The sequence below is a fragment of the Sinohyriopsis cumingii genome, chromosome 15 (genome assembly GCF_028554795.1).
Source record: "Sinohyriopsis cumingii isolate HCF-2022 chromosome 15, ASM2855479v2, whole genome shotgun sequence".
NCBI lineage: Eukaryota > Metazoa > Mollusca > Bivalvia > Unionida > Unionidae > Sinohyriopsis > Sinohyriopsis cumingii.
This window is the reverse complement of record NC_142975.1, coordinates 73635661-73658823: the sequence shown is the minus strand read 5'-3', so window position 1 is coordinate 73658823 and position 23163 is coordinate 73635661. Positions and strand designations below refer to the sequence as shown.

The following is a 23163-nucleotide window of genomic DNA, read 5'->3' as shown; positions in this document are numbered from 1 at the left end:
ATCGGCAGAGTTGATAAATATGGTTATCTCAGATTTACAATCAACAAAAGCAAAAAACGAAGATGCACGAGTTATTTGTGTCACAGGTTTGTATTTGAATGCTACAACGGACCAATCGAAATTGGTCTTGTTATCGACCACATCGACGGAAATAAAGTTAATAACAAACTATCCAACCTTCGCGCGGTAACTCCGAGTGAAAACTCTAAATTTGGTAACAGCTGCGGGAATAGAATACCAAGAGCAGTCAAATCAGTAAATCGAGAAACAAACGAAGAAATTGTATTCACGTCGATGTGTGCCGCTGCAAAATATTTTAGTATTAATTCAGCCTCGGTGCATCGTGCGGCAGAAAAAATGATCAACGCGGCATTTTCTTATAAATTCGGCGAATGGATCGAATTTTATTATGTTCCGATAATATCCGATTAAAAATCTCAAGATTTTCTAAAATTAAATTGAAGATTACAAAGTATAATATAAATGAACGAGGAGAATATAAATAATATCATCGAAGCCATCGAGGATTTAAAAAACAAAAATATAAATTTATCTTCGGATTTGGACGCAGGTAAAATCCGGTCCGAATTTGAGACGATCGTCCAGGGGAAACTCGAATACAGGTACACGCTACCATCCGAATATAAATTCATAAAGAAAATCCAAATTGCGATGTACCAATCGCTTGCGTCTGTCAGCGATGATCAAATCGAGGATTTTGTTAAATTATCGACGCTGGTAGAAAAGGTAAGATCGAGTTTATCAGACGAATATGAATCGAGAAAAATTACTAGCTCACGAGTTAGGCAGCTAAAAAAACTGGTCGACGAAAGTAGAATCGAAGATTCTCAAAATTAGCGTCAAAGATTCTCAAGATTCTTAAGATTCTCAAAATTAGAATTTATATCACAAAAAAAACAAAAATTAAAAAAATTTACTTATTTTGAAAATTTCCCTGATTTTTATTTATTTTTTTGCCATTTTTTTTCTGGTGGGCAGATTTGAAAATCTTAAGAATCTTCGATTCTATTTTCTACGATCTCACCAGCAAATTGATACTTAACGTCTCCTCGCGTATATCAAGTAAATTTCCATTCTGGTCCGTTAGTTTGAAATTTATCCTTGACAATAATCGATTGTGACATCGCAGATAGAACGGATTTACTGGTTCTTTTATTATCAGATATCCCGGAGATGTGCTAGGTGAAAACGAATACAAGATAAATCCCTGTTGTGCTTGTTCTGACATAGATGAATCTACATTATAGCTACCTTCAACGACATCCGCGTGAAGATAAATCGCGATAACTTCTGTTATATTAACGATACCTGGCGAGATATGCCGCCCTCCTCCAGTTTGATCATTATTGTGTTTGAGAATTAATTCTGATTGTATTTTTTTAGTCCACGCGTCACGTAATTTCGGAAATAAATCATCGATGGTATCAGTGACGGATTTTCTCATTTCATCAACGTTGTAACCAGGAAATTTGAAATTTGATAGCGCTTCTTCGAATGGTCCGAATAACGTCATAAAGTTTTGTTTTTCTCCTGAATTTCTGATCAACCTGAAGCTGCTAATGGGAAGAACATAATCGGCAATTGATATATCATCAATTATCGAACGAATGAACATATCGTGATAATATTCAACATCATTCGCAAGTTGATTTAAAATCTTCACGCGTTCGATAATTTCGCTGCATGAGCCTGATCTATTTAAGATACATTCATGAAAGGATTCTCGTAGTAAATTTAATTGTAATTTATGTTCTTGATTAAATTCGTCGATGGTTTTTCTTACCAAGATACCATCTATGGGAAATATTATCCCGCTAATGTTGGTAGCGTCGAAGACTTCGACATTTGGAGGAATTTTGGGAAGAGGCAACCACGAGAGAATTTTGCTGTCTATGAAAGTAAAAGCGAACATCACCAAGTTAAATTTGTGGCTATTCATGAGATTGATGGCATTGTGGATCAGAGGCTTGTGTTTGATATTTCCGTACCATCCTTCATCGGTAATAAAATCAGATTTTTTTGGTTCAGGTAATTCTGGAGGAGCTTCCTCGTGCCAACCTGGAATAATAAAATCTGGTTTTTCTGGTTTTACCAGAGGCGCCCTTTCAGGCCAACCTAGCACGGTCCTAATCGATGATTGGTAATATCAACGATATACGGCGATTTTACTTCGATTATCGATGACAACGTTGGTTCGTGTGCTAATATTTTTATTCCTGGCTTAGCATCGCCGGTTATATTTGATATTCTACCGGTAAATTCCTTGTCGATTTGCTCAATTTCGTAACTGCCTGTTGGTATGCCAACGACGATCCAATCGGGAGTTTCATCGGGTTTGTTTTTGTTGGCAAAAACAAGCGAATTGTTCGATAATAATCTACCGAATGATTTCGATCTAACATTGGGCCAGCTGTTATAGACGCGTAACTGTGACAGCGCAATTTCCTTGACGCTAATTGGTATTGGAAAATCTATACTAAATTTTGGCTTGGTTGAGCTTGCCGATATCAGCGTTGTTATCGGCGGTGTCGTGTTTGTCGCGATTTGAGCTAGTTTTGACATTATTGATATTCATTTGTTCAATCTCGGAGTAGATATTTATCATCGAGATCAGATATAACGCCGTCGTTGAGACTCTCAGAAAGCAACGATGATAATTTCGAATACGCCTCGTTGACCTGGGATAATTTACTCGTGTACAGGGACAATTTTTCGTTTGTGCATGAAGATATTTTTTTGCGATAATATTGAGAACACCGGCGATTGTTGTTGTTGATGATATTATTATCGTTGCTACAATCGGCGCGATTGTTGTTACTGCGGATAAGATTATACCTGCACCGGCGACTATTGCACTTACCGCGTACACGGCAACATCGATGGTAACCAATCTACGCTGGTATTTCTTTATTTTTGTTTGATACTCGTCGAGAAGTTTTTTTAGCGAATCCTGCCACGAACGCGCCTGATTGTATCGGTAATCCGATGCGGTCATTTATTAGTTAGGTTATTCAACTAAATGAGCGTGTTTCGAAAATTGCATAATAAGGGGTTGGATTTGTCGTGGTTCTATATGGTGGTTCTAGCGTAAATATTTCTGTTTCATTTGCAAGTATAAAAATATTTAAAGATTCGTCGTAGGGACCTCGATATCTGATTGTTATTTTGAATTTTATCACGGAGATAAAATATATTCGATATATACCAGCAATTGGCGCGGTAAAGCTAAATATGTTATTCTCGGGCGTCCATATACCTGCTTGCATTTTTAACACAAATGGCACATGACATTTAAGATTTTTTGTTTCTACCTCGGATGGTATATTAATACGCGCTAATTTTTCAAGATTCACTGATGATATTTTTGTGTTAATATCGTTAATTTTTGTGGTTGCGTCGAGAAGTTTCGTGTTAAAATCTCGAATTTCTCCGTCGTACGACGATACATCAACCTTTTGACGCGCCAATTCACGTACCACGTTAATTTCCTCGTTAATTTTGATAATATCCTCGTTGATTTTTTTTGTTTTCTCGTCGAGATAATGGTGCGACGTTTTATCGCTTTTCTGACTCATTACGGTTTTTATCTCGGTAATATCGGCAAAAACATTAGTGATGTCCCTGTTGATTTTTCCTACCTTTTCGCTGAGATCATCGTGTGATGCTTGATCAACTTTTTTCTTTGCTAATTCGTGTGCGGCTGAGGAATTATCGCCGGATGTTTTTATATCTTCCTCGATTTTTTTGCTAAATTTAGATAAGGTATCGTCGAGTTTTTTAAGATCGTTATTTAGCCTGTTAAGTCTTTTTGTCATTCTGTCCTGAAGATCGTCGTGTAATGTTTTATCGGCCTTCAGAAGCAACGTTGCTGATAATTCATTGTCCTTTTTTTCCACATCCGCGATATCGGCCTTCGAGGGTAACGTTGCTTAAAGATTGGTAATATCAGCGATAGATTTTAACACTAATTCTGATTGACGAGTAAATTGATCAATGTGATCGTTATATTCGTCTCGCTTGATTATATCAGTTATTTTCACGTTACTTGTTTGTAATCTTCCTTCACGGCTCTGAAAAATAGCAACTTCGCCAGGATCTACCTCTGACAGCGATAGAAGATTATTAATATCATCTCTGGTGGCGAATTTCGATAGATCAACGTCAGTCAAATCTACCTCCTTCTTCTTGTATAGAGATCTACCGTAAATATCAACCATGATACTTATCTACGGCATATTCAAATACGATTCTATGATACGGACCGGATGATTTTGAAATTGCGTCGAGAACGTTAATTGATTCAGGACCGCATATTGGTGAATCCATTAACGTCTGCGTCGGAAGTGTCGAGTACCAAATCGGAATATTTAACTTTGACACGTAATTGACGAATTCTTTTGGTGGCGCTAGTCCGTATGAGTCAAAGTAAACAACTTCGCGAGGATTAATCGCGTAGGCGACCCAATGCGTGCCAGGGCCGGTATTTGAATCGAGATTTATTATTCCTGTCTCGGTAGAATTTGGTTTTTCTGGTAGTTGATCCCGCATAAATACGCCTCTGAAAAATTTTATTTTTTTTTTCTTTGCTTTGCTGAATAAATCTAAATTTGAATAGGGCGTGCTAATCTTAGGCCGGATCCGTACGGTGGGCGTCTTAGATAAAGGCCGCTTCCCTTTCTTTTACCGTATCGCCCTCCCATTATGCTTTTTGCTAGTTTGTCGCCTGCGGCTCCAGCCGCACCTAATCCTATCGCTTTTGCAATTGCCGGAAGAGCCCCGGATAATAATCCAGGAATAGCAGCTAGGAAAGGGAAAATTCCGCCCATTTTGACCATGTCTCTGATGGCACCTATACTAAGATTCACATGAACGCCGGAATTCGCTGATTTGGCTTTGGTGAAACGTTCACGTTGACTCTTAGTTAGCGACAGTTTGTTAGGTCCGCCCTGAATTTGATCGTTTTTCAGGGTTAATTTCACACCGCATCGCTTTGCTGTTGCTGTTTGGAGTTTTTTCATCTGACCCGGGGTCAGAGTTACGCTGACGTGTTCGTATGGCATATTAATAATCGTTTAATCTAAATTTAGAAAAATCTAGGTTTTTGTCACATTTTTTCGACAGGAGCGTCGATGACTCTCATTCTGCCACTAATGCCTTCCAGGATCATTGTTCTATCGCTGAGAATAACCGCGATTGCTCTTGCTGGTCCAGCTGTGTTAATTCTGGCTTTGAAATGGATATCAACGACAGATTGTTTTATCAAATCGAGATGTTCCAGGGAAAAGTAGTAGATAGGATAAAGAGTATTAAAATCCAGCTGCGATATTTGCAATCCGGTATCGATATTTTGATCGCGACCCATAAAACTTAGCAAGCGATGATACGCGCGAGCCGTCGAATAGTTGGCAAAATTAATTGATATTTCCTCGGATGGCTCTTGCTGCCCATTTATCCTCAGTGATACATTTGTTGCATCGAATCTGTCGAATATCATGTGACTGTGAATTTGATCGTATCTGTTTGCAGCTTGAAGAACAACAAAGATGTGCCTAGGTGCCGAGACGCCTTGTTGTGACGCAATTCGCCAGGTAAATATTAGATTAATATTAACGTCGATAGAGTCGGTTGTTGTTGTTAGCCAGGACATAACAGATTTACCACCTTGATTCATGAATGACAATAATTTTTCTTCCGCAATTATCGATGGAACTATCGCTGGCATCCACAATGTAAATTTGGTTAGCAACACCTTACCTGGATCAACAACAGCAGCGTCTCTCCAGACGGCTCTGTCATTTCCTGTATCGTCTCGAACAAAGGAAATTGTATGTTTTGCTCCGTAAATAACTTTCCTGAAATGTCTGCAAAATCCAAAAATGTGAGATAAAGGAATTGCACAGGAGAATCTTAGATCATCGCCAACCAACATGGCTCTCCGCGTGGCAAATCCAAGGTTGTAATTGCCATTGGTGTTAATCATTACATCCGCGGTGTCGGCGGGAGCATTACCAGCGGCATTAGTCGGTACACCGATGTTATACTGGACATGATCAGCGTTATTAGAATTATCTTTGGCGAACATCATACTAGGGCCAGCCTATCTGATAAAATCATCCGAGTATCTGGCTAGACCTATTACCGTCGTTGCAACATCAGCGTTGCCTGTGATTGATTCAATTTCTCTTCCATCAATCATGTAAGTGACGCTCTTGAATAATGCCATAATACCGTTATTGACAAATCCGACTTTAGTACCTGCTGGATAAGCGGTATTATTTTGTCTTAAAAGGTCGCCAGTAAACTCGATATATGCCTCAGATGGAAGAAAATATCTTGTTGTATCGTGAACTTGAATTTCAACGCGATTAGGTGCATTTGGTATCACTGCGTCGTACGAGTAATACTGGAAATCACGCACGGATGTGTCCTTGCCTACAGGCTCGTCCATGTCGAACACTTCGTTTGACACTTGTGCGAACATTTATTATTAAGAATTTCATCTAAAACGAAGACCGCTACCCGATATGAAACTTGTATTTGCAACTTCCTTTGCTAGATCATTTGCGAAACTTGTGTTAGCAACTTCCTGTGCTAGGTCATTTATTTTTTTATTTTGCTGCGTCGTTTATAGCTTTACTGACATCAGCAGGCATTTCACTGGTGCTAGGTAATTTGACCGGCTGCTTTTTTTACGCATTAAGTTTGATATTTTGCTTTTGACAACATTGAAGCCTTTACTGGCTAAATTACCAATACCAGAGATGACAGTCTCGCCAATTTTTCCTATTGCTTTTGATGCAATTTGCTTAGCTGCGGGTCCGATTTTAGGGACTACTCGCGTGACGAGGCTTCCAACGATGTCGCCTAATCCGTTGCCGTGGATGTATTTATATACGGGCAATCGAGAGTTAGCTACGCGGACCTGTCTAGGTCTGCGTTGATGTTTGTGAACTATCATGTTATCTAAATGTGATTGTTTTAATCGATAAGTTCGTCAATGAACTCTTTGTAAATGTGGGAGTTAATAACACCACCGCGAAATAATCGCTGGCAAATATCGGAGGCCTCGTTGATTATTTCAGAAGAGTTATTTCCGGCTCGTTTTCTTCCAATTAATATTTCGAGGCGAGATACATCGTTGACAACGCTGTCAGGACAAATGGTATATCCGCTTCCTATTTTAGGATCTTGTGGTGGTGGTGTGCTTTTTCTAGGATCTTCCGGTGGTGGTGTGCTTTTTCCAGAATCTTGTGATTGTTCAGATTTTCGTCCCAATAGTTGTTCGAAGTTATCGAGCTCCTTTGAAAAATTTAAATATCCGTGATCGTATAAATTCATCGGCCTTCCTAAACTACCGAAATAAATTACAGCCGGCCATGTTCCTTTTCCGAATGAATTAATGTACTCTTTTTTCAAGTAATATTTTTTATTATAGTCGGTATAATGCGTAGCGGCATCTAATCTCGTAAAATTATTTTTGAGCTCATTGATATTATCTTCTCTCAAATAATAATCGGCAGGTTTACTATAATCAATTTGTCCTCTTGAACGAGATGCAATTTCTTCCTCAGTTAATGTTCGAACTCTCTCGTCCGAAGGTGGTTTGTAGTCGCTTGGTTGAACTTTTTCTTCTGGTATTGGTTCCTGGTCGCTCTTATCTTTTTTACTTTTTGATTTTTTCTTTTTTTTCTGAGGTTGACTTCTTTCCTTTGGTCTGGCCCCTAATTCCTGTGGTTGAATATCTTCTTTCAACTCCTGTGGTTGAAATTCAAACTCCTGTGGTTGAAATTCTTCTTCAAATTCCTGTGGTTGAACTTTTTCTTTTGGTTTTGCTTTTCTTTTTCGTGGAGATTTAGGTATTTTTAGCAATTCCGCCTGTTCCTTATTGTAATTTTGTGTTTCCTGTGCAGCCCTAAGAAATCTTCTGTAATATGGATCCGTTTCTCTCACCTGTGATCTTCCCGAGTAAACTTTATATAACATATTATACCAAATTTTACGATTTGTGAATCTTTTTTTTCCTTCATCAGTCAGATATTTTCTTCGATCACTAAAATAATTTTCCGCAAATTCACCAAATTTATCTATATCATACAACATCGAGAGCGGCTGTGATATTACTTGCCATCCCTTCTCGGTGAAATTTCCTCTTAAATCCTCGAGATGGAACGCTTTTCTTCCTCCAGGTTTTCTTCCTCCAGGTTTTCCTTTACTTATTTTAAAACCAATTGCAGGGGGCCCTCCTCCTGGTTGTTGCCCGTGTTGTTGTGCTAGTATTGCTAGTCGTTCCGGTAATACTCGTGAATGTTCCTCGATTCCTCTCAACACGGGAAGAATTCCACGTTTCCTAATATCCGGATCGTCATCGTCACCAAAAAAGACTCGCTCGGTTACTTCGGTAACTGGCTTTAATAATTTCGACGATAATTCGGTAAATCCCTGTTCTGCGTCTTCGTGCTCACGAATTTTTTTCTTAAATAATTCTTTTACTGGGATAAGTTTCTTTAGTGCCGCTAATTGTTCTCGCGCTAATCTAGCAGAATGAGGCTCTCCAACTGTACTAGTTTTCCGACTCATATTATTTTTAATCATATCATTTTAATGTGACGTAAAATGGGCCAAAGCAGCCCCGCGTTGCAACAAAAAACAAAAAATTATTCCCGATAATTTATTTTCCTGTCTCGGACGCTATATTTATTGACACACCTGGTATACACACCCGATGCATCGAGTCTGAAATGCACGAAAATTAGCTTCCGTAGAAGGCTGTAAAAGTGAAATCCGAGGCTTCTACGGAGAAAGTTCTCGTAGAAAGGTTTATTTGGTCTGGAAACTCTGGTCTGTACAACTTCCCTGCTGCTTAGGGGAAATAAAAAGTCCAATCCAATAACGATCAAAACAACTATGAAAAATGCACAAATTACTAATATAGCGACACAAAAAATTCAGACCATCAGCAGATAATTGTCACAAAAACCCATTAAAATAACAATTTGGGCGAAAAATGTTGCCAACAGTGATTATAGGTTATACTCACTGAGCTATGCTGACGTTGCAATTTTAAGGACAAATATGTGTTCCTGTAAGATACCGACACTGCGTGAAAAGCAAGCTGTTACACATACTTTGATGTGTTTTGTGAATATAAAGCAGTCAAGATAGAGATAGAAGTGTGTGGGAGTGCTCGTCTACATAATGTCCCATCGAGCGTCCTGGCCAGTGGAGGGAAAATACGAAGTATAAGTAAGGAAGCAAAGAAATATATATATATATATATATATATATATATATATATATATATATATATATATATATATATATATATATATATATATATATATAGATAGATAGATAGATAGATTGGTGACTTTATGGACAGAACATTGTGTAATTTCATGGAGCCAGACTGTGGAGTAATATTATGACCAAAATAGAAGATAACACATTTACTTTGGTGAGTTCCTTTTCTAATGCGATGATAGAACCGTGTAAAATAGAGCTGAATAACAGGACTTGAGTCAGTTTTTATTAATCTCATGTCATTTAATATTACATTATCAGAACGAGAGGTAGTGTAAGTGCGAATGTGCGAGTGTGTGCATTATTAGTGTTATATGTCAATGTAAAGGTGTATTTTTCTTTGTTTGTCTTCGTCTTTTGAGCGACTATCTCCTGTCCTAAACATTCACCCTCCCTTATCTTAAGTATTTGACTAAGTGTAGGGAGTTCGTGACAATAGTTTAATTTGTCTACGTAAATTAGTTCGCAGAACGGACGAACATACCAATAAGAGCGAACTATGTTCCCTAGCTGAACACGCGGCCTCGACGTACCTTTTCTTTGGCCACGTTCCTCGTTTTATTGTCTAGCCAGTCCAGTTCTTGCAGAATTTCATCAAAAGCTTCTCGAATGTCGTTAATCATGGCTAAAGCCTAAAATATTGAAAAAGCACCTGTAGATTTTTGTTTCTTTTTTTCCTTTGTCCTGTAAAGTCACATCGACAACATTTCACCCGTCGAAGTTTAGCGTTAAAATTTTGAGAACACAACAAAGCAGAATCACTCAACACGTTTTTTGAAGTTGATGTCTCCAACTGAAATGACAAATAAGTACATCACCATCGTCAAGACAATCCAGGTGATAGTGATACAATTACGTTATTAACTTTACAATTTTTTAAATAGTCTTAAATCATTAAATCAAAAACAAGTTTTTTCTTACTTTTCAAAAGTTATTATGCGCAGATAAATATTGTTGTTAAAATATTGTCAGCAATGAAAAAAAAACTTAAAATATTGTTTTTAATATCTCTCAAGTTGGTAAATTAATCTGAATTCCGTACTATACATATTTTATACTAAAGACTTTTAGAAACAGGGATAACGAAATATTTTTTCTTAAAATTTTCAACTGAAAATTAGTTTTATTCAGAAGTTGTTTTTTCTTTTTATAATATAAATGGTTGAAGATGACATTAAATTTAGACATTTTTTCACGGAAAAGAGTGGAGGTAGATATTTCACTCGATACTAAAAACGTGAATGGTCCCTTGATTTTTCTTCTATAGCAGTCACCTCAAAATCATGATAAATATTGTGTTTAATTATTTAAGTATAATTATACACCAGTAAAAAACAGAATTAAAATAAAATAAATAATATGTCCTCAAATAAAATTTAATACGGTACGAACAGAACTTTTTGCAGTTTCGTCAAAAGTCTCCTCAATGAAAAGCCGTCCCACAGCCATGCCCATCTGGCCGTTAACATAGCCTGCGCAGTTCCGCCATCTTGCTCGGGGAGCGGACGTTCCGTAAACAACCTGCCATAGAAAGGAACCTTTTAATCAATTTCATGTAACCAGAATTTCCCATGTCTCGTTAAATTCCGCGGCATAATCGATAAGTCAAACAAGATTCCATTTGAACGCGACTACCCACCATTATAAGCTATATTTAACTTCCGTACATGCAATAATCCTCTAACATTCTTGGACATAAACTTTCATTCAAAGCAGGATGAAAGTTCTACCCTTATCTGAAACACATTAAAATGTTTATGAATCTTGTTCGATGACAGTGTGGATTACGACTTTAAATTGTATATGCAAACTGCTGCTGTCAATTTTAAAACCGTTAGGCCCAAATTCTTAGTTTGGACCTGGAAGAAGAAGCACAAAAAGACCGAGTCGTTCAATTTCCGAATAAGGATTTGGTCAAAAAAGAAAAAAGAATTATTGGTTATGACGTCCCTGTGGACACAAGGAAAAACACAGAACATCCAACCATTTTTAAATTGGTCTTGTCAAGTTATGTGTTTGAAACATTCTTTTGAAACGACCGTGTATCCTACTAAAACAACTACATATTACATACCTCGTTGTAATCAGTTAAAAGATCTTTGAAACGCTTTGGCAAACTAAAAGTCATGCTTTGCATTATTCTCCACACCAGGTAGTTAGCAATCGTCCTGAAAGTGTAGTTAGATATAGTAGTTAGCAATCGTCCTGAATGTGCAATTAGATACAGAAGTGAAATTACATACAATAGTTAACAATCGTCCTGAATGTGCAATTACATACAGTAGCTAGCAATCGATATTAAACTGTAATATACATACATCGTTTAGCGCTCGTGCTGAGAGTGCAATTATATACAGAAGTGTAACTGAGTACGATAGTTTGCAGTCGCCTTGAAAATGCAATTACACACAGCAGTTAAGAATCGGTATTAAAGCGTATTTTGCAATCGTCCTGAAAGTGTAATTATATACATTAGTTGGAAATCGTCCCGAAAGTTTCAGCTGTCACCTAACAATTCACTCTCAAATTTCAATTTCAAAACGCTATATTAATATTGCAGTATTTTGAGGGTTTTTAGTTGCTTTTGTGTTTTCCTAGCAACAATAATTATCAATTCGGCCTCATAAGGGTTCTGTTTGAAGGCAAAATTAGGTTAATTATTGCACTTTGTGAAATGAATTTAACGATTCGGAAGCTTTCAAATAGGAACCTAATTAAACATCAAATAGCATGAAAACGACAGCTTTAAGGAGTCATCATATCTTGCTAGTCCCATTTTCATCAATATCTGTCTTGGTTTTAAGTCTAAGCCCAGGAGAACGATGAAACGGTCAATTTCAGGTCAGATAAAAATGGCTCTTGACTCAATTTCTGCAGTAGAAATACAGACCTGTACATTTTCAAACGCTTGAAAGGTCATATATCGTCTTCCATACATAAATGGGACACGAATACATATTCAACGTCATTAATATATTTGTACTTAAATGCATCTGGCTTTAATATTTAATTTACGTCATCCATTCATTTTTCAAAATATCTTTCTTTTTCTTTGGAATAATGTTTGTGTGCTCATACCAATTCATACAGTCATCAGGAAGATATATAAAACACACACACACACACACACACACACAGTTAAAGTGTTACACTTTATTTTACGATACCTTTTATCATAATTTTGGAAAACAGCAAACATCTTCTGGAAGTATGGAGGTGCTCGGACAACAACAGGTTCGCTGTCGTTAATGGGGATCGAGACGTTAGGGAGATTCATCACGCTTTCTATGTAACGCAGCCAGCTAAACTGTAGTAATACAATGAATTGAAATGTTCAATTTAAAACTGACCAAAGCTTATTCCAAAAGAACGTAAGAATAAATTCAGCGGTTGGGAATTGGACCATTGTCACATTCTTTGCACACGTGCGCAGGGTCCTTGCAGTGACTATGCGCGGGAACTTGCGAGATTTTCTCTTGAGTGCACACATTTTTTTAAAACTTATTCAAAGTCACCGATAAATAATTGGCATAATCTCAACAAACTCCAAAACTTTAGTTTTATTTTATATATTATTAAGTTTAATTCCCGGGTTAATTACTAACAATATATAGGTTACCACGATATATTGAAAACAGCTATTGTCATTCTGACCATCCGTTGTTTTAAACACTTGAGTTATTCAGTCATATACGAATCTGTTCAAGATCTCATTGATTATTTATGTCACTCTGTTCATAGTAAGAACATGAAGACCACCCAGTAATAAATAAAGCACCAGATGTAGCAGATACAAAATGAAGAAGACTCATTTTATTGTCTCAGGTCGTCCAAAATGGAGAGATTAGTCGCTTGTCGGCTAAACGGGGAGATTAGTGGCTTGTCGGCTACAACAGGGAGATTCGTGACTTGTCGGCTAAAACGGGGAGATTAGTGGCTTGTCGGCATGATTTCGTCGGACTTGCTGACAAACAATTCAAAATATAATTTGTTATATTGTTTGGCCAAATAAAAACGCTTTATTGCTTGGCCAAATAAGAACACTTTATTGCTTGGCCAAATAAAAACACTTTATTGCTTGGCCAATTAAAAATAATTTATTGCTTGGCCAAATAAGAACACTTTGTTGCTTGGCCAAATAAAAATACTTTATTGCTTGGTTAAATAAGAACGCTTTATTGCTTGGTCAAATAAAAACACTTTATTGCTTGGCCAAATAAAGATACTTTATTGCTTGGTCAAATAAGAACGCTTTATTGCTTGGTCAAATAAAAACACTTTGTTGCTTGGTCAAATAAAAACACTTTATTGCTTGGCCAAATAAGAACACTTGATTGCTTGGCCAAATAGAAACACTTTATTGCTTGGCCAAATAAAAACACTGTATTGCTTGGCCAAATAAAACACTGTATTGCTTGGCAAAATAAATACATTTTATTGCTTGGCCAAATAAAAACACTGTATTGCTTGGTCAAATAAGAACACTTTATTGCTTGGCCAAATAAGAACACTTTATTGCTTGGCCAAATAAAAACACTCTATTGCTTGGCCAAATAAAAAAACTTTATTGCTTGGCCAAATAAAAACACTGTATTGCTTGGCCAAATAAAAAAACTTTATTGCTTGGCCAAATAAAAACACTGTATTGCTTGGCCAAATAAGAACACTTTATTGCTTGGCCAAATAAAAACACTTTATTGCTTGGTCAAATAAAAACACTGTATTGCTTGGTCAAATAAGAACACTTTATTGCTTGGTCAAATTAGAACACTGTAACTCACTATTGAAAAGTACCATCCATTTTTTTAAAACTTGGTTTCATAACAATTGAATGTTGAAAGACAGCATGTTATACTATACGAATAAGATTATTTCTTTCTCGTAGCCGTATCATTTTATTATTGCATTTAACATTTTCATTCATTTCGTTCATTTATTCGTTCTATTTTTTGTTCATTCCATCTGCGATTAACTAGGACAATTAAAGCCTCTTCACTGTGGAAAAATAAAATGTATAATCTCGAGGGAAGTGAAAATTACCGGCCAAGGGAGACAATACTGTAAAAAAAAGCGCTCTAATGGTGTTCATTATCACATGCAATATATACGGTAGCTTGATATAAAGTTGATTTATACTTTGATACAAGCACGAACCAATTACTCTGGTAGACAAACTTTGACTATAAAAGAATATGAACATGGTATGGGGAGGGAGGGAGAAAGATCTCTATTTCTGTGTTTCTCTTTTGTATTCAGAGCAGATTGGTTGTTTTCAAACGCTTTTAAAGACAACATGGATGGTCAGAGACATCAACATCAGTCGTATTTATTGATATAAATCATATATATATATATATATATATATATATATATATATATATATATATATATATATATCTGTCTGTGTGTGTGTGTATTTCATACGTATTTATTTACATTGTAACAGATTCACACAACGTTGTTTTTAAAACTATATGCTCTGTTATGATTTAACCCATACAAATATGATAATTATACGTATAAATGTCCGTAATATGACGAAACACTTATTACTAGTAAATTAGTAAATTAAATTGTATGTGGCATTTTCTTAGTAAATGTTACCTACGTGCATTGATTGTTATCCAGTCCAGACCGTTTGTTGTCAAAATATTTAATGATTGAAGAAAATAAGCTTTACGAGCATCGTATCCTGCTGGAGAGTTGTGTACAATAAGCCAGGGGAAGGTATAAGTATTTAGATATGAACTTTGAAATAAATAATCTTCGCTATCGCAAAACAAGAAGAATTAACAGTAACGATTTCGAGATTTTCTTTTCTGCAAACTCACAACATGATATATATATTGGAAAGAAAATAACAATTTGAGAAAAATGGGGATGGTAACCTCTCATGTTGCCGTACCTGAATTCTGTCGCTTATGGATGGTTCCGTAATATTTTCGGACAGCTCGTAAACCGACATTTTATTATAGAGTTTTTCGCTATCTCTACGTTCTTCTAGTTTCATGGTTATCTGAAAGAAAATAGTAAATAAAGTATGATGAAAACACACGCTTTTCATAATTTAGGATAAAAAGTGTAGAAAATGTATCAAATTTTATTAATAAGAAACTCGTTTGAAAAGAATTCAATGTGTTATCAATACAATTTTCATCGTTTGTGCTAATTTAATGTCAATATATAATTAATAACTGCCAAACTAGACAATACAACGTAATAAAAAATCTCAAATATGTGAGATGATTAGAGAAACCGGAGCTGAATTCTTACGTTGGCAATATTGATTTCAAACTCAAGAACACGCTGCATATCAGTTTCCGCCACAGATGGATTGGCCCCAAAATACACTGCCATCGAGACTGCCAGTTTCTTGTAAGCCTGCCTTCTGTCTTCATACTTTGGTTCCACGAGATAGGATCTGCTCGAAATTCCAAAGTTTGGCTGATCCAGCTTGGTTGAAAAAAAAATACATAGGAAGATGAATAAATAAATAAATAAATAAATAAATAAATATATATATATATATATATATATATATATATATATATATATATATATATATATATATATATATATATATATATATATATATATATATCGGAAGATGAATAAATACATAGGAAGACGAATAGATACGTAGGAAGATGAAAAAATACATAGGAAGACGAATAGATACGTAGGAAGATGAATAAATACATAGGAAGACGAATAGATACATAGGAAGACGAATAGATACATAGGAAGACGAATAGATACATAGGAAGATGAATAGATACATAAATGGACGAGTGGTAAAGGTAAGGAAAAAACTAATGAGACAACTAAAAACAACATTTAGTAGATCATATGTGATAATTAATTACTTGTTCATTTAACTGCTCATTGGAAACCCATTAAGTTAAGTCTGATGTGTTAAGAATTAGCATCAGTCCCACCAGATAGAACCTAATTGCATGAATTGAAGAGTGTGTGATGTTCACACTTCCATATACGTACACATAAACTATTCTCCTTTCCTGTCCTTACAACCACTTCCATCTCTAGCGCTCCCTTTTCAAGGATATACATTACACGTATATCTATTAATGATCATATACATATGCCCTAATAATACATTACACGTATATTTATTAATGATCATACACGTATGCCCTCATAATACATTACACGTATATCTATTAATGATCATATACATATGCCCTCATAATACATTACACGTATATTTATTAATGATCATACACGTATGCCCACGTTATACATTACACGTATGTATATATTAATGATCATACACGTATACCCACGTTATACATTACACGTATATATATATTAATGATCATACACGTATGCCCTCATAATACATTACACGTATATCTATTAATGATCATATACATATGCCCTCATAATACATTACACATATATTTATTAATGATCATGCACGTATGCCCTCATAATAGATTACATGTATATCTAATAATGATCATGCACGTATGCCCTCATAATACATTACACGTATATCTAATGATCATGCACGTATGCCCTCATAATACATTACACGTATATCTATTAATGATCATACACGTATGCCCTCGTAATACATTACACTTATATATATGTTAATGATCATGCACGTATGCCCTCATAATACATTACACGTATATCTATTAATGATCATATACATACGCCCTCATAATACATTACACGTATATATATTAATGATCATACACGTATGCCCTCGTTATACATTACACGTATATCTATTAATGATCATATACATATGCTCTAATCATACATTACACGTATATCCATTAATGATCATACACGTAAGCCCTCGTAATATATTACACTTATATATATATATATATATATATATATATATATATATATATATATATATATATATATATATATATATATATATATATATATATATATATATATATATATATTAATGATCATGCACGTATGCCCTCATAATACATTACATGTATATCTATTAATGATCATATACATATGTCCTCGTAATACATTACACGTATATCTATTAATGATCATATAATAAATAACACGTATATATATTAATGATCATACACATATGCCCTCATAATACATTACACGTATATCTATTAATGATCATATAATAAATAACACGTATATATATATATTAATGATCATACACATATGCCCTCATAATACATTACACGTATATCTATTAATGATCATACACATATGCCTTCTTAATATTTAATTTAATTGTAAAAATGTTTCACAAAGGCAGCCATTATAGGCTTGTAGGATCTTTCAAAATGATTAAGCTTGGATACTGTAGATAAAATCACATTACAGGAATTAAAATAAAGTTAATACCATCTATTGTTGTAGCTATAAACGTTCTTGCTATGATGAAGGGACACTTGTGATGTTTGTAATGGATCCTCACAAGGCGAATTCTTGTTCCCTATATTATTAAGTGCGATGCCTCTATTGTAGCGTGTAGTTGTAGCTGATACTTGCACTTTCTGCTTCCAGCTGCTGCCGCTGGCTAGCCCCTAACATCTAGTAGCGAAAAGGGGAGCCGAGTGCGTAAGCCTCCCCGACCAGTACATAGCCGCTTCACCGCCAAGACTCCTGCAGTGCCTCCTGGTGGAACACACTTTAACTGGGCATAATTCAACCCCAGGCTGAACTGAAGGGGATTTGGGAGCAGAAGTGGGACCTGTAGTGTGCAGGCCCACCAGTGTGTGGACACGCCCTGGCGTCACACCGACCACTGACCCATCTCTGGGTTAAACAGATGGACCTGCCTATCCTTCTAAGTAAAGTCTAATCCGGACGAAATGGTGGATAAGATCATAGCTGACCCATGGCCACTGTGGCGGACCAGCAATGTGTTACGGACCACTAAGCGCATTGATGAGGCATAATAGACGTCAAAACATCCAGAGCAGCCAACGGAGTCCCTGTCGTAGCGATTCTTAGTGCCACTGGGAACCGGTTTCCGCTGTCGAGAGAGTGAGATCGCCCCAGTGCAACGAATTTCCCACTTTAAAAGCTCGCAAGCACAGGTTTTGTTGTGTAAGTTGCACAACTAGCGTCATCATCGGGCAAAAGAGACAACCGAATAATAATAATAATAATAATAATAATAATGATAATAATAGGCATTAGATAGGTGACATCCCTGATTTGCACATGTCTAAAACGAAGATGAAAACCAGGACCGACGAGATGACAAGTCCGTATACTAGGTTCAATAAACAATATTGAAAACATGAGCAATATTACTAAATAGGAATCTCTCGGCTTCCATTGACTATATTCTTACATAGATTATTCGTTTGGTGGACTCCTTGACGTCGGAAGTGACGGACATCCTGATGAGCGGGCTATTGCTATACTTCCTAAGGCCCACCAGAAGCTGTATGAGGTCAAATTCGGATTCTTTCCAGTTACCCCCAGGTTGATTTCCGAGGACTGGCCATCCGCCTAACTCCTCCAGCAAAGGAATAGCAACGGATATGTTTCTTTTTTCTATTAGATCTGACATGAAAATGGAAAATGAAGAAATAATACTATACCCTTATCCCGGTTCCAACAACAAATTAGCATAATATTAAAACAAATTAAACATCTAATTTTATATTGAATAATACTTTCATATCTATAAGAATTTCTTTATATGTCATAGTTGCCTATTATTATTATTATTAGCCAAAATTCTGCAAAGTTCTTCTAGCTAGTTCATTCTGAGCCTGCTGATGGTAAGTTACCGACAGACAATAAAAATAGTTACTACGAGTCGCATGGGATCTCTTTTTAATTTTGAAATCAACGACTCCTTTGACAGACGTTTATTTTTAAAGCAACATTCAGTGATTCCATGAATGAATATGTGAAATAAGTATTCGAACATGTGATGGGATGAGATTTGTTTATAATTTATGAAAACATAATTTGTAGTTCTTTCCTAGACGGTTGCCTTAGATCTACTGTTACTACTCTATGGTCGCAAACTAAATAACAGAAATGAGAAGAAGAAAAAAAAACAAGTTTTGTAAAACTTAACAAGCAACTTAATTAACAAATGTTATAAATGAAAATGTGAGAGGAACTAACAGTATTTTGAAGTGAATCCAAACTAGTCCTTATAAAGGTCTATTAAAGTCCTAAATGAATGAAAATGTCCTTATCAATTTCAAAACCGGAAGTTTATTGGTCCTCTAAGAATCGTAACGTTGTCAAGAAGACGTTTTCCAGAATTCCTTTCAATAATGTATAACGGTTCCAGAATAATAGAATAGTCCAAATAATGAGCACTTTCTATTTCCCAGGAAGAGTCCAAAGAAATGTTTTTCCTCTCGAAAAATATCTAAGTACAATATGAAACACGTCTGCAGACTTGCAACAGGAACACAATAAGTGTGATTGACTCCAAAGAGCGGAATTAAACTGATTGCTTAATTCTATCCTTATATACACCGTATATAGCGACTGTATTTCGCAACAAATCCCATGTGACAGAATACACTACTCATCTGGCGTCGCTTTGGCTTGTTCATGTGACCTAGCCCAACCAATGGGAAGTTACAGAATTATTCTAGAACGTCGAAACCCCAACAGCCAATGAGAAATTAAGACATAAGCGCAATTTGTTTTATTATTAAGAATATTATTAATAATTTTCAAAACATATGTAAACATCTATGTTACATCCTATGCAATATTATGATCTTAACAGATTCGCGTGGACAAAATTAAATAAAAATATTTTATGCACATTACAGCCATGAATATAAAGTTATAAAAATTAGATAAAATCATTTTACGAGGAGTTGCAAATAAAACAACATAGATATACATAACATCACAAATATATGCATTATTTATAGTTAAAATTAGGCCTTGAAAATGTATGAAACTATAGAACATCATGAAGACATATTACTTCAAACAATTTATAGCAGGACTGCCAAGCCGGTGGTGACTAATCTTCCTTAGATTGCAGATAATATAGATAAAGGAGGGAAAAGGAGACTATAATTTGATGACAGTGCCACAAACTCAGTGTTATCTCCGGCTTCATTATTTGGCTGCTTTCCGATCACAGACTGTTTATCATCGATTTAATTTATGTGTCAGTTATTGTTCGTGGAAATAGTTTTGAAAATATGCATTCACAGCTGTTTTGATTCGCCTCGTCAAATTACTAACTATAGTACAACCAATATTATTAATAATTAAATGAAAGTAAATAAGAATTTATAGAATTTAACCAGAATCAGTAAAAATGTAAGTACCGAATATGAAACCCGTACAAATACAAGCAAACGTCCCATTTACCTTCATTGACACATGATCGATACATGTCTCTTACAGTCTTGAATACAGATAAATCCGATGCACGATTTTCTCCTTCAAGCAGGTCTGCAAATAATCAGAGAACAGCTCAAATAAAAGGGATACCTATCTGTCTATATAATTATTGGAAAGAAGACAGATCAGTGTGAACGATATGGGCTGGTGTATGTTTTTAACGATGGCAATAGAGACTGAAACGTGGACAGGTGATCACAATTCAATGGAATTCAAGTCAATAGTTTATTATCATAAACATGTACATACTTACAGAATAAATTTCACAAATAATGCTTGATTGTCAGATGCTATATGTGCAACTTTAAACATAAACTCAGCACAGAAATTGTCAAAAGTTATAAAGGAGTAGACGGATAAATAGACTCAATCTCTGTAATAAATTACTCCAAAAAATAATAATCGATCTCTTATTTCAAACACTTCATAATCACATTTTGATACTGAACATATTATTTTCTTATTTCTTGAGGTTAACACAGTGACCTGAATTATACTGGTAACAAGGCTTCTCTAACAACAAGTATACTTGTGATGAAACGAACCATGCAGTATCCAAGAGATAAACTCCTCTAATTTTGGAAACCGAAATAAAGGGGCATGAAAGTTACGTCACCTTGATCACTGAAAAAAAAAATCTGATTATAAGGTCCGATGGCAGTGGATCTCTTAGTGAAACGCGAAAGGATTTTTGCAGAACAGGGCGACATCGTGCTTTCTTTCTAATGGCTAGACATTTACAAATAACTTGGAAGATTTTTAAAGTCTGATAAACAGAGGACAAATAAAGTCTGATGAATTGAGGACCAATAAATTCAGCTGAATTGAGGACCAGCAAAGCTTGATGAATGGAGGACCAATACATTCTGCTGAATGGAGGACCAGTAAAGCCTGATGAATGGAGGACCAATACAATCTGATGAATGGAGGACCAGTAAAGCCTGATGAATAGAGGACCATTAAAGTATGGTGAATGGAGGACCAGCAAAGCCTGATGAATGGAGGACCAGTAAAGCCTGAGGAATGGAGGACCAGTAAAGCCTGGTGAATGGAGGACCAATAAAATCTTATGAATGGAGGACCAGTAAAGTCTGACTAATGGAGGATTAATAAATTCTGCCGAATGGTGGACCAGTAAAGCCTGATGAATGGAGGACCAATAAATTCTGCCGAATGGAGGACCAGTAAAGCCTGATGAATGGAAGACCAGTACAATCTGATGAATGGAGGACCCGTAAAGCCTGATAAATAGAGGACCAATACAATCTGATGAATTGAGGACCAATAAATTATGTTGAATGGAGGACCATTAAAGACTGATGAATAGAGGACCAGTACAGTCTGGTTAATGGAGGACAAGTAAAGCCTGATGAATAGAGGACCAATAAACTATGTTGAATGGAGGACATTAAAGCCTGGTGAATGGAAGACCAGTAAAGCCTGATGAATGGAGGACCAGTAAAGCCTAATGAATGGAGAACCAATCAATTCTGCTGTATGGAGTACCAGTAAAGCCTGATGAATGGAGGACCAGTAAAGTCTGATGAATGGAGTACCAGTAAAAGAGAGAGAGAGAGAGAATGTGCATGTTAGCGTTCAGCAGCAAAATAAAAAGCAGCATGCCACTACGTGTCCTTTACTTTTCCTGAAACTTACCCCGCCCCACCCCCACCCCCTGGGTAATACTACTTACGTTTCATAATAACTTCAACCTCATCACGAAGAATTCCAAAGACATTAATACCGGACCGATCTTCTGGTATGACATGCCTTTTCCTCCACGTCCCGCATGCGAAGTCGTAGAAATTCTCACAGGGTTTCACTGACATATCAAGAGAACTCAACATCCGTGCAGCTGAAATAATGAGGTCCATTGCATATATACTGCAGATCAAATACGGATGGTATTCAAATTTATAAAGAATGATGTTCACAAATCAATAGCCTAAAGTACGAAGCTAAATGATTTTTGTTTCCTCCTGTCAAATTAATCTGAAATAGCCCATAGGTATACAGTTTTATATGTGCTAAACATTTTGGAACACCAGGTGGCCGAGTGGCCTAAAGCGCCCGCCTTTATTGAACATTGCCATCTCATCTCAAATCTATCAGTGTCGGTTCTAGTCTCGGGTGCGGCTAATGTGCAAGTACCTTCCCGTGGGTCAGTGGTTCTTACCTGGTTTTCCCGGGTTCTTCGTCCACCAAGTACACTAGCTTATCATGTCCTGAGAAATGTTTTTAAACCCAAAACGACAACATAATTATTCCACAGTTGGAACATTATGGGTCTTTTGAAATTAAGTCGAGAAAGAAACTCCTGATATAATTCACTGAGAACTGTATGCTGAGCTACCCTTGTTCACATGACATAATGTGGCAGCGGAAGGAGACAAATTTACAATCAGAACAAAGTCGGACTTTGCTGTCGTAAAATATGTGGTTGTTGTTGTAGTGTTTAATGACATTTTT

General features: G+C 36.0%; 1 protein-coding gene across 1 annotated transcript in view; it reads right to left on the bottom strand.

The window, feature by feature from the left end:
• Positions 1-23163, bottom strand: part of LOC149782072 (neprilysin-like) — a 66998-nt gene that overhangs the window by 20907 nt on the left and 22928 nt on the right. Inside the window, exons 4-12 of the mRNA XM_089935058.1 lie at positions 22388-22549; positions 20662-20745; positions 18647-18861; positions 15595-15774; positions 15227-15337; positions 12489-12628; positions 11396-11489; positions 10714-10842; positions 9855-9953 (exon numbers count right to left, since the gene is read on the bottom strand). Of these exons, the coding sequence (XP_089791184.1) occupies positions 9855-9953; positions 10714-10842; positions 11396-11489; positions 12489-12628; positions 15227-15337; positions 15595-15774; positions 18647-18861; positions 20662-20745; positions 22388-22549 (1214 nt within the window). The remainder of the gene's footprint in view (positions 1-9854; positions 9954-10713; positions 10843-11395; positions 11490-12488; positions 12629-15226; positions 15338-15594; positions 15775-18646; positions 18862-20661; positions 20746-22387; positions 22550-23163) is intronic.